General features: G+C 38.8%; 1 protein-coding gene across 3 annotated transcripts in view; it reads left to right on the top strand.

The window, feature by feature from the left end:
* Positions 1-12340, top strand: part of LOC102229458 (neuroligin-3) — a 175601-nt gene that overhangs the window by 55573 nt on the left and 107688 nt on the right. For all 3 annotated transcript variants that reach the window (XM_023328763.1, XM_005795370.2, XM_005795372.2), the window contains one exon: positions 11860-12009. In XM_023328763.1, the coding sequence (XP_023184531.1) occupies positions 11860-12009 (150 nt within the window). The remainder of the gene's footprint in view (positions 1-11859; positions 12010-12340) is intronic.

Here is a 12340-nt window from a genome sequence, read left to right as displayed (position 1 = left end):
TAGACTAGCTTCACTGAAAATGTGACAAGTCTATTCTTTACTGAGCGCATCTAATGCTGTTTGCAGAGCATCGCTGAAGACACACAATATAGTCCCAGTAGCATTTTTGCTATAGAACTGCAACTAATGCATGCGTGACAGAGTTGGCCGTGACTTCCTAAAATTATCCATAAGATTTTTTATTTTTCTGGTGATTGTGTATAACCTGTATTGTATTAGATACGATACCCCTCTATTTCTACTTAATTTTACTGTGGTAAAAAAAAAAAAGTCTCTCTGTACAAACCAATCACTGATTCTGCCACTTGGTACTTTTGAGAAAAACCTAAGTAGTTCACACATACAAAGATGTTAAAACAAATTAGCCTATAAATTAAGCTACACTTACAGCTCAAACATTTTGAGTATTAGTCCTTCCTCATTTATTCCAGAAAATGAATGACATTTATTGGTTCATTACACACAGTGACTTATTCTAAGTTTTTATTTCTTCTAAATTTGAGACCTTGATATGAGCTGCAAATGTTAAGTCAGTCATGAACCAGAGACTATGTCAGAAGAATCTTATTGGGGCAAAGCAGAAAAAGAACTGAACTGTTAGCCAAAGTCCTGTTTTCAAATGAAAGTGAAGTTTAAATTTCATGACAAGAGGCTATATGAAATGTGGTCACAGAAGAAAGTAGTTGACTCTTGTAGCTTTGCAAATGACAAGGCAACTGAAGCATCACATAGCTACAGCAGCTAAAATCCACAACGTCAGTTAAACATATGCAACAACAAGCATTGTGACAGAATAAAGTTTACAGAAATAGTAGCTGTAATGTAGTGAGTGTGGAGTGGAGGGCGTCTGGTTGCTCTCTGAGAGTGGGGTATATTTTCCCACACGTTGTAAAAACCCCAGCTATAGAAAATCTATGGGGTACCGTCAAGGAGAAGATAAGAGACACCCGATCCAGCAATGCAGATGACCTGAAGGCCACTAATAAAGCAACCTGGGTTTCCATTACACCTCAACAGAACCACAGGCTGATTACCTCTGTGCCCGCCATACTGATGCAGTAATTCATCAGGCCCAAACAGCTATTGAATAGATGGATATAAACATATATTTTGAAATTGATGTTTATTGCGATGCACTCACACAGGTTTTTTAGAAACTTGACATTGCTGTTTAAAAACATAAATCGAACTTATGTAACTTCAATCGACCTAAGATAAATCTTGGGGTTTTGTCATCTGCAAACCATACCCATTAAATCTACTAGAAATAGATTATCTTGAAATATTTCAATCTGTGTGTAATGAATTCATATAATAGTTTCATTTTCTGAAGTGCGTGACAGTAAACTTTTAACTTGTTTTATAATAGTCAAATTTTATATGCCTGAAAAGGTACGACAGGACATACCGTTTTATGAAACACTTGGGCAATTGCATTAAAATCCAAAAAATAACTGAAATCTGATAGTAATTCCCTCTGTGGGGATTAATAAAGTATGTTCATTAATTCATTCATTCATCCTGAACACACAGCCAAGATAATTCATGTTAAGAAAGAAAGAAAGAAAGATAAGAAAACAAAGCTGCTGGCATGCTCAGGCCATCAGTATATTAGAAAATTTGTGTCATTCAATGAAGATCTGAGAAAAACCTTCAAGATTTGAAGAAAATCTTGAAGAAAATCTGGTTGAAAATCTCACCTAAACAATTAAAGTAGCTACTTTCTCAATAATGGAGAAGTCTTGAAATTGTCATAACCAAAAATTGCTTTACTTCTAACTTAAGTAAGGCTGGTTGACATTTTGCCTTTCCAGTTTGTTATATATAATTCATAAACTCATGTGTTTTGATTTCGTTGGGTTACTACCAATATCTGCTGTGCTTTCTTTGTCAAAAGCCAATTACAAATATACTTGTAGAGAAAAAATATGTCTTCTATACTTATTTCTTTCTCGCTGCATGTACTCTCACCAATTTCTGCTCTCACGAGTAGCCGTTCTTTTAATAGCACCATCGCAGTTCCTAATAATTTTACTTCATGCATTACTGATGAAAAATTAGACCATTTGTATTCATGCTGAAGAACAAGAATAATCATAACACAAGCCAAGCTCCCCCTTTCAGTCTCTGGCTGACGTACCTCTTATCCATGAATTCTCATTCAGCTGAGGGAGTTGCTGCCTCGTCTGGTTTCTCTGTGTGACCCTTTCTATCTCTCGCTCTGTTCATCCCAGCATTACCATCCTGCCTCACTTGGCCATCCGTCTATCCTGGGCTAATTTTCTCCCTTCATCCAACATATTGGAACGGTCCTCCTCCTTGTTAAAAACCCCTCCGGGAACGTTCTCCAATTTTAATCCTGATAAATAGAAGAACAATAAAGGTTTTTTGTCCATTGCCAAATAAATAAAGCGTATGTAATAAAAGGGTAATATATAAATGAACAATAAAAAAGGCTGCAGAGCAGCCAATAAAACACTTCACTCAGACAAACTTACAGGCATAATGAAATGCATACAATATAATTTTACTTTTTATGTGTTCAAATGTTTCCTCGCTTTTTCTGTCTGTAACTGGATATCTGCCCTTTATGTGTCCGCCTGTCTGTTTGAGCACAAGTCAAGTCTTTGGCACCCCTAAGAGCATTCAAATTCTGCACTACGCTTCCTTCAGCAGCACAAGCATGTGGGCCAAACTGCAGTGATTTACAACAGCTCACAATCAAGACTCAATTTTACAGAGGCTGTTATTGCACTGTAAAATGGAGTGCAAGCTTTCAATCACTTACCTGGTGTTGTAAGATAAAGCTGGGTATGTAAATAAAGGACTGGAGTCAGTGCAGGAGGTAAATCTCCCAAGTGAAAGTGGCAGGGGTGTTGAGGGGCTGGACCTTCTGACAGGCACCGAGAGGCAACCACACTCCCTCCACCTCTGCCCAAGGGATGAGAAATAGATCCGTATTCATGTCTGCCATTCAACGCATCAAGATTCAAGCACTGTTTCCACCGACACTGACTGCAGATTTGCACAAACATGCTCATGCACACACATTGCCTTCTTCCGAGCTCTAGAAGCAAGCCCTGAGGAAGACACACACATAAATAGAGGTGCCCTGCCACTACCCTCAGAGACACTCCATCGCTGCTGTGCCAGAGAGCAGAACTGAGCTCCACCTGCCTGGGTATTACCATTAATTCCATTGCACAGTTCTGGCTAGATCCCCATCCAGCAAAGCCCTTAACTAAGGCAGGCTGGAGAGTGGTAAATCGGCAGTAGGGGGAATTCATGCACCGCTCTCTTCTGTCTGCCACTACCCTATTCTCTCTGATGTAGCACGGACAAGAGAATTCATAGCCCTTAAAGTCCATTTATTCAGAAATCCTTGGAATGCTGGGGCTCTGCTTCTTTCCAGGACAGTCATTTCTGCTAATAGCTGATCCACAAGACATCATTTCAGCCATTGCGAAGGAAGACACTTACTGTGACATGGTTTATTTATTTATTTTTTCTCTCCCACCTTTTCCCTTTGCCTTTGACTGGGACACAATAATAAAGATACAAACCTGCTTAGAATGGGGGGGGGAAAGCATTGTAGAATTTATTTGCACAATAACACGAAGTTTACAATATTATATTAAAAAATTAAAATTTCTAGTTTATGTTGCAGACGTGATGTGAAAATACAATTCTATGCAAATTCTGAAACTGTAGAAATCATTTAAAGTGTTCAAATCTCCAAAGAGGTCTGGAGCATCATCTCTTGACCTAATCAAAGGTTCTGCATAATAACTTTAAAATGCTGCGCCAAAACAAGTTAAAAAGCCACTGTCATGTCCTGGCAACATGACTCATGAAATGCACTTCATTTATGATTTGCTTTTCTGTTTCAGTAGATATACTCCATCTTTTGGCATTCATTGGACATTCTCTATAAGCCTTGTCTCATAATATAAACCTTAATTCTGATTCTGTCTGTCCACATCTTTCTATTCCCTCTTTTCTCATTCTCCTCCTTCTCTGCTGCCAACCTCAACAGCCAGGGAGCAAAGGTGCACACACTAACAGTCGCCTTCCTCTTCAAAAATATCTCAATCCTGTGATTAGGATTTCTTTATATGAAGTCACATGTGACACTCTGTTATTCAGAAATGTCAGAATTTTGGAGAAAACTGCTCAGTGCAATATTATCTGGCTGTAGAGTGCTTTCTTCTGCCAAACCCATCACTTCTGATAACGTGCTGGCTTTTAAACTTGTCTGGCTTAAAGGTTCTATGTGCTGACTTTTCAAAATTACAGCAGGGAATTGTTATTTGCTATTATTGAAGATACCCTATGAAATAATTGTAAAATAGTGTCACTTTTTATCTAAAGGATAAAAAAAGATATAACTTCACAGAGTCTGCCACTCAGTGTTTTTTCGAAGCCAGTCCTTTCCTTTGAATTCTTTAGCTCTAAAACATGAAACGACAGACCTTCTCTACAAAAGTGTTAGAGAGTGACAGAGTGTAATGTGGATCAGCAGGAGTCTGGCTTTTAGATTTCTCTTCAATGGAAACATCACCTTCTTCGTCTTAAAAGGCCGGAGATGTAGGAAGGGACAAGACCAGTGTTAACATTGCTTGGCTTGAGATAAAACAGGGCTTCAGATTGGTTGTGTTCTCTTGATTTTAGTTAAAGATGCCAGTGCCCTTGTTGTTTGGCAGCTAAAATCATTGTTAAATGCAATATATTTCATCTTTTAAAGCCTGTTAGGAAAATATCTTATGGTTTCTAAAAATAATTGCATATTGGATGAATACTTCCACATTCAGGCAGAATCAACTGAATCAGAAAACACCAAATCTCGATATAACCACTTAAGAGAAGAGAGAAAACATTGCTCTTGCAAAAAGCCTTCAGTGCTTGATAGATACTTTACAGTTCACTTTACCAATCGCTTAGCGAGCTACTAAATCTTCTTACCTAAAATGTGTCACTTCAGTTCAGCAGCCTAACAAGGCAAATGTTCAGTAGTACCAGGAGGCTTTACACTGTATTGTTAAAGGCAATCAAATTAGAAGTGAGTCATGAAAAAAGGGTCTTAAAAGCAGGAAGCAGCTAGCTTCCAAGTGGAGAAATTATTGAACTTTATTTTACTTGTGTGTTAGAACTTTATTTCTAGTTCTAACACACTGTACTAGATCTAGAATCCAATAAAAAAGCTAAAAAATAAAGACAGGCAAGTTGAAAATAAAGATCAAACAAAGGTGTCATTAAAACACAGTCTACACACACATACACTGAGCACGTAAATCAAATTCAGTTTAGATCTTGACAGAAGAATGTTACGCTGTTTGTTAAAGTTGGAATCATCATACATCTTTATTTCATTGTGAATGTTTCTAGTTGAATAAGAGTCACTATTCTATATTAAGGTTCAAACAAAAGCCTACTGCCATTCCACAGCTTAATTAATTTGGTTTAAAGTAACTTTGTGAACTACAAGTCAACCACAGTTTTGGTAGCCACCAAAAGGCTTCTGCCAAAATGTCTGAGTGGAAAACTGACCAGTTTTGGTTCTTTTTAGTCAGAAATGGACGAGTTTTTTAAATTGGTTGAGATTAGTTTTTAAGGTTAGTACCCGTACTTGAATGTTCAACAAGTGTTTTAGGAACATGATTCCAGAAGCTTTATTAACCAGGTTTATCCATTCCAGAAGGTGTTTTTCTGTATGTTTGACTCACTGTCATTTTGGCATCCCCAAAATCTAGGTAAAGCTGAATTTGAAAATACTGTCAGGCACGGTGGTGGCGGCATCATGCCAGAGGTTCTGGTGCATTGCACAAAGTGGGGGACTGATGCAGGAGGAGGACTTTCTCCAAATATGTTCATGTCATGTTGAACACTGCTGACTCTGTTTGAATAGATAAAGGAAGCAAACATAAAGACCCTAGAATGGTTCTACCAAACTTTGTTGTCAACAGCCATGACAGGAAAAATGAAAATGTTATCAGAAATTAGCGTCTGCATGATTAGATGTGATTTTGCCAACTGCTGTGGGACGGCCTTCCGAGGATTTTCTTTACTAGGAATATTGCTTGTAATGGACTTGTCAAAAATGTACCATGAAGCCTGGCCTGACAAGAGCACTACAGTAGCATACATGTCATGTCTTACCACATCAGGACATTGTCACCCTTTCCCTCCCACCTCAGACCTCATTGATAGCCGCTGACAGCCACCATGTTTCCCCAAGCGTTGACACAGTGCATGCCGCGACACTTATCTCCACTCAGCTTTGTCCTGTCCCACTCCGTAGTGTCAAGACCGGGTTCTGGGGCTTTCAGCGTCAGATATATATGACTGACTGCTTTCAACGCAGGGGAAAGGCTAAGGGCAAAAAGGTGGGGATACAGGTGGAGAGAGAAAATAAGATAGCAGAGGAAGGAAGGAGTGCTCAGAGCCCTCCTGGCTGGTTTCACTCGCAGCAGCAACACTAAGAGGCTTGGCGTCGGCTTGAGTTATGCCTCCCACTGACACTTCAATCAGTCCACAGGCACCTTTGAAAGGTTGTGCCCCTTAGTCCTTTTCTAAAATTCATGCCCTGTGATGTATTTGTAGGTCTAACTGTCGCTGCTGTCCAAGCAGAGAACCTTTGATTTATTTATGCACTGGGCAATAGTAAGTAAATTTGTTCTTCTGTGGTGCAATAATGTGCTGCTTATAAAATAAGTGCTGGGAGTGTATGGATGTATGTCTCAGTGTAATAGGTGCTGCATGATCACATTCATCTGTTGGGGAAATAAATAGGAGAAAACTGATTTGTGTAAGTATTACTTTTTGCACATCAGGTTTCTACATTTCCATCATTCACAGATTTTTTAAAATTATTTTTTTAGTTTCCTTAAAACATGAATGTATTTGCTTTGTTTCACATTTTGAGTTAATCTTGCATGGACTTTCAATAGAGCAATAGGCATGTGCCAAGATTACTCAAGGTATGATAACTCTTAGCAAAAATGTTATGGTTTAACGGTATCATGGTACTGTACAACACAATGTATATGCTGTAATTTAAACAGAAAAGTAATTATTCCTACTGCTGCTAAAGTAATACAATGCATTAATTATCACAGTTATGATAATGTCATCTCCATTGTATCTGTGTCTTGGGCTTTTTGTTGATACAGAGAATTTAGCAAAATGTGGAATAAACAGCTGCAAGAACTAGGTTTTCAAACACTTGTTGCTAATTATATTTTTGTCCGTTGTGCTCTATTTCAGGCAAAAGCAAACTAAGAAGCTTATTACCTCATTAAGTCCTGACTGTAGTTCTAACTTGATAGGTGATGTTTTCACTAACCTAATTAATTTTGCAAAACTGTATTTTTTTAATATACATTTGTACCTCTCATCCATGCAAAAAACATTTTATATGTTTTTGTAGGGGGCTGCAAAGTGGTAGCACTGTTGCCTTGCAGCAAGAAGGTCCTGGGTTCGATTCCCGGCCCGGGGTCTTTCTGCTCGGAGTTTGCGTGTTCTCCCTGTGCAGGCGTGGGTTCTCTCTAGGTTCTCCAGCTTCCTCCTACAGTCCAAAAATATGACTGTCAGGTTAATTGGTCTCTCTAAATTCTCCCTAGGTGTGAGTGTGTGTGTGCATGGTTGTGTGTCCTATCTGTTTCTGTGTTGGCGACCTGTCCAGGGTGTACCCCACCTCTCACCCGGAACGTTAGCTGGAGATAGACAACAGGACCCCTCCCAACACCACCAGGGACAAGGGTGTAAGAAAATGGATGGATGTTTTTGTAGTATGTATGTACAGTAGTAGATATCCAGAGAGGTAACACTTTATTTGATGGGTTGTGAATAAGACTGCCATGACACCATCATAAACATGACATAACACCTGTCATGATCATGAGTAAGTCTTTATGAATATTTATGACTGTTGTCATAAAGTGTCATTCGGTAAATTATGACACTTTTAATAGAAAGTTGACATTATTCAAAATGTCTTTGTTATGACAACTTGACATTAACCAAGAAATCATAATCTGACATAAATTTGTTATTACTGATTAAACCTTAGCTTTAATAACATAAAGCTACATATTTTTTAAAGTTTAATTATTAATATTTTTATAACAAAGTTATGTCAGTTTTTGATTCTTTGGTTAATGTCAAGTTGTCATAACAAAGACATTTTGAATAATGTCAACTTTGTATTAAAAATGTCATTATTTACCAAATGACACTTTATGACAACAGTCATAAATATTCATGAAGACTAACTCATGTTTATGACATGTGTTATGTCATGTTTATGACGGTGTCATGACAGTCTTATTCACACCCCGTCAAATAAAGTGTTACCTCCAGAGATTTTTTTTTTTTTTACCTCCAGAGATTATTATTTTTTAACAACGATATATAGGCCTTTGCCCATTCTGACAAATGTAGTCTTGAAATATCCTCATGAAATTAATGACTGAAAGTTAACAGAGTAAACTGAAACTGCTACGCTTATTTTACGAGAAGCCTAGCTGTATCTTTAGCCAGGCTTACAATTATTTTCTGTCAGTTTTTTTTTTATTGGAAACACTCCTACAATGTAGATTCAGTTCTTTTTTGAAAAAGCTACAGTAGTCTTCCTGGAGCCTAGGATTTTTTCCTTTTTGTTTTTTTTGCTGACTTGTATTTGTTGGTTAATTAGTCAGACTACCTGCAGAGCTAGCAACTACGTCTACAGAAGTGCCATGGCATTTGAATTTTGCCAACTGTAGCTTAAAATGCATTGCTTTAGCAATCTTTACAGTAAGCAAGGGAAAACTGCAGTAGATGTCTTTGAGCCAGCTGCTCAGCAGTGCACATCAGGTAAGAGTTGGGGAGAGCTGTGCTCTTCTGTGCTCCAAATATTTAAAAAATAAATAAAAGCTATGGTAAGTCTGGAAGTTTTTTTTTTGTAATCTCATAAAAACATTCTTAAATAACTGGAAAAGGACGTAAAATGTTTGTAGTTTTAGAACCACAACTTTTTTAAAACCCAGTCGTACCATGATACCGCTAACCAGCCAATGTACATGTACATCACTCTGCATTAATTAATTTATCTCTCCTTTTTTTTTCAGCCAAAGCTTGGTGCTGAATCTTGATGCTAATAATAATACGTTAATGTAATGATGTGCTTACCTTGAGTCAGGATGCTTTCTGCAGCTAAGTCACCTTGTTCAGCAGATTGGGCCATCCACAAAAACACCTCTATAATTGATCAAAATGAAATAATACTTTTTTTATGCACAGCAGAAATAACTGGAAACCTCCCCCTCCCCAAAAAACAACAACAAAAAAAACTTGTTATCTTATTTTCTTTGCAAAGCAACAACTTTGGTGAGATCCTGTATACGCTTATACATTCCTCTGACAGCAAAATCAAATATTTGGATCATATCTGTGACACTTCCCATGTCAGATCGACTTAGTAAATAGATTAGAATAAGTGGAAACGTCTCCAAATGGAGACCCAATGTGAATCAACAAAAGAGGTGACTGATAACATTGACATGACTAATCTCTTTTTTATTCTTATTTCTGCTCCCTGTTCCTTCTACCTCTCTGCCATTCTCTTTGTATCTGTGGGTCTTTTGTTTGATTAGCTTGTGGAGAATATCGTCCTGCTGCTCCCTCGTTCCTCCTCACCTCATCTCTCGGTTCTTTCTCCCCTCTCTGACTGTGGTTTTAATGCTTTTTCTCACCTCATGGATCCCCTACTCCCACTCTTCTTCTCTCTCCTCCTCCTCCACTTGTCTCAGATAAGTGTGTCCAGAGAAGTGTCAGCTATAAATCACATTTCACCGTGTAGCCTTCTCAGATACCAGCAAGATAAAGGTAGCCATAAATAAGTCCATATCATATACAAGTTACTGCTTTGCTTTTAAACCTAACAGAGCCACAAATAACCCAGGGGATAATAAAATAAGGAAGGGAGAAAACAAGATTTAGCCCTGCAATGGGGGCTAAAGGAAAAAATGCGTCCCTCCATAAAGCATTTCTGCAGTTGTCTGAAATTAGCAGAGAAGACGGGGGGTTGTATAATCATCAGGAGTGCTTGAAGATTGATTCAGGCTATTCTGAACAAGATAGCTGAGGATTTTGGTTCTCTGTAACCAGAGCAACCAGAATACAATGCCATCCGTTTTAAATCTGAGTCATTCCTTCTTTCCTTTTATGCTTTTATTTTTTTACTGTTCTCCTTTTTTCAATTTCCTTCTTTTTTGGTTGTCTTTTTTATTCTGCTCTCCTTCTGTCTTCATCGCTCTGCCCTCCTACCCCTTCTCATTCTCACCACTGCAAAAAAGGAGAGGGTGTTGGACAGAGATGGAGGGAAGGCAGGAGAGAAACACGGGGAGAGACTGTGAGTGAAAGTGATACAAAGTGGGAGGGGAAGATGGGTGGAGGCAAGAAGCTACACAGAAACGTTGGGGGTAGAAAGAGTGAAAATGAGAGTTTCTTGTCTTGTCTCCCAGCTCCAGTCAGCCGGTCAGTAATTCAAGTCTATTCCTTAGACAGAGGCTTTTTTTCTCCTGCTCCTCCCCTACCCCTGGTTGGGCTGTTTCTTTCTGGCTTGACTGTCACCTCAGTTGGGTATCAAAACCTCCGCTTTGGAAGCAAAACAAACAACTGTTACCAAAAAATGAAGCAGAAAATGTAGCTTGCCGTCATGTCCAGACAGGAACTATGCAAACAATTTGCCGTTACGTCTTGGGACTGTGTAAAAAAAAAAAAAAAAAAATGGAGGTGCAAGATAGCTGTGTGTAATTAGCTTGTGTGTTTTCCCCCTATCACTGTCAGGCCAGATTAGCCTTCTCCATGCTTAGGAGAATTGTCAGAGTACCTATCTCTTTATTCCCCCAATGGTTTTCTGCTTATTTATATAAAGTAGCGGCTCTGCTCCTGCAAGGTAGCCGAATACAAACTAATAGTTTGGCATATGTATAGTGCTTTGCAAAAGTATTAATATGACTTAAACTTTTTCTCATTTTTTAATTTTATGACCACAAACATTCAGAGGAGTGTGACCTGCATTTGTATTCAGACTCTGGAGCAAAACAATCAACTGCAATAAGATATTTAAGTCTATTTGGGCATGTTTCAACTATCTTTGCACATTGAGAGATACATTTTGTCAATTTTATTTGCAAAATACCCTGAGTTCAGTCAGATTCAATTGGTTCAATTTTATTATAACAATATATTTTCTGGTCTTGCTATTTGATTTAGGTCTGGTCTTTGAGCAAGCCTTTCTTAAACATGAATGTACTTAGATCTAATGTACTCCATTGTAACTGCGGTACTATATTTTGGGTCCTTGTGCTGCTTGAAGATGAATCTCTACCACTGTCTCAAATCTTCTCCAGCTTTTTCCAAGGTTTCTTCATGGAACATTCTGCGTCTGACTCAATTGATCTTCAACTCTATTCAGATTCCCTGCACACGCTAAGCAAAGACGTTCCCACAGTATGATGCTAAGTCCACCATGTTTTATCATCTTTTCAGGGTAGTCTGGCATCATCTGCTCCAGAAATAGCATTTTCAACACGTTTGCAAAGCACTATATATGCATGTGTATGGATGTATTGCGACAGAGTTCAACTCAAGTGAGCTTAATTTGTTTTTCTTAGAGCAGAAACAGTAGAGAAATATTGCACCAATTCCCATTAGCAGGCCAGCAGGCTGCACTGTTTGATTCCAGCTGGTATCTGGGAGGGGGTTGTCAGTTTGTTTGTTTGTGCCCACCATGTGCTGTATCTGAATCTGAGCTGACCCTTTGACCGCGGCGGGTGGATGACTATGTGAATATGTTAATGATGGCCGCTCTTGCAGACATACGAGATACCGGGGCCAAGCCTGTGATGGTCTACATCCACGGAGGGTCCTACATGGAGGGGACTGGCAACATGATTGATGGGAGCGTCCTGGCCAGCTATGGAAACGTCATCGTTATCACTCTCAACTATCGGGTCGGCGTCCTCGGTAAGCATACTTTCTTCTGTTTTTCTCTGTCTTACCTTGTCCTTCAAGGGCATTTTTCTGGGGCATCTTTATAGGGCATCTGGGTGTAATGAGCGCTGCTGATTGCCTCACACACTCTAAATGAGGCCTAATGAAAAACACAAGCGCAACTGTAAAATATGGACTGTCCTTTATGCTCCGTGTTGATGTGTATGCAGTCTGGTTGTGGATCAAATTGCTGTAATTGAGTCGGCTGAGTGTGGGCTTGTTGTTGTGGCTGGGATTTGGGATAAATTAGGAAATTATTGTAATGAGACTGAGAAATGATGAGATGGGTGTGATGCAGGGGAGA

Source organism: Xiphophorus maculatus, chromosome 23 (assembly GCF_002775205.1).
Source record: "Xiphophorus maculatus strain JP 163 A chromosome 23, X_maculatus-5.0-male, whole genome shotgun sequence".
Lineage (NCBI taxonomy): Eukaryota > Metazoa > Chordata > Actinopteri > Cyprinodontiformes > Poeciliidae > Xiphophorus > Xiphophorus maculatus.
This window is presented reverse-complemented; position numbering and strand designations above follow the sequence as displayed.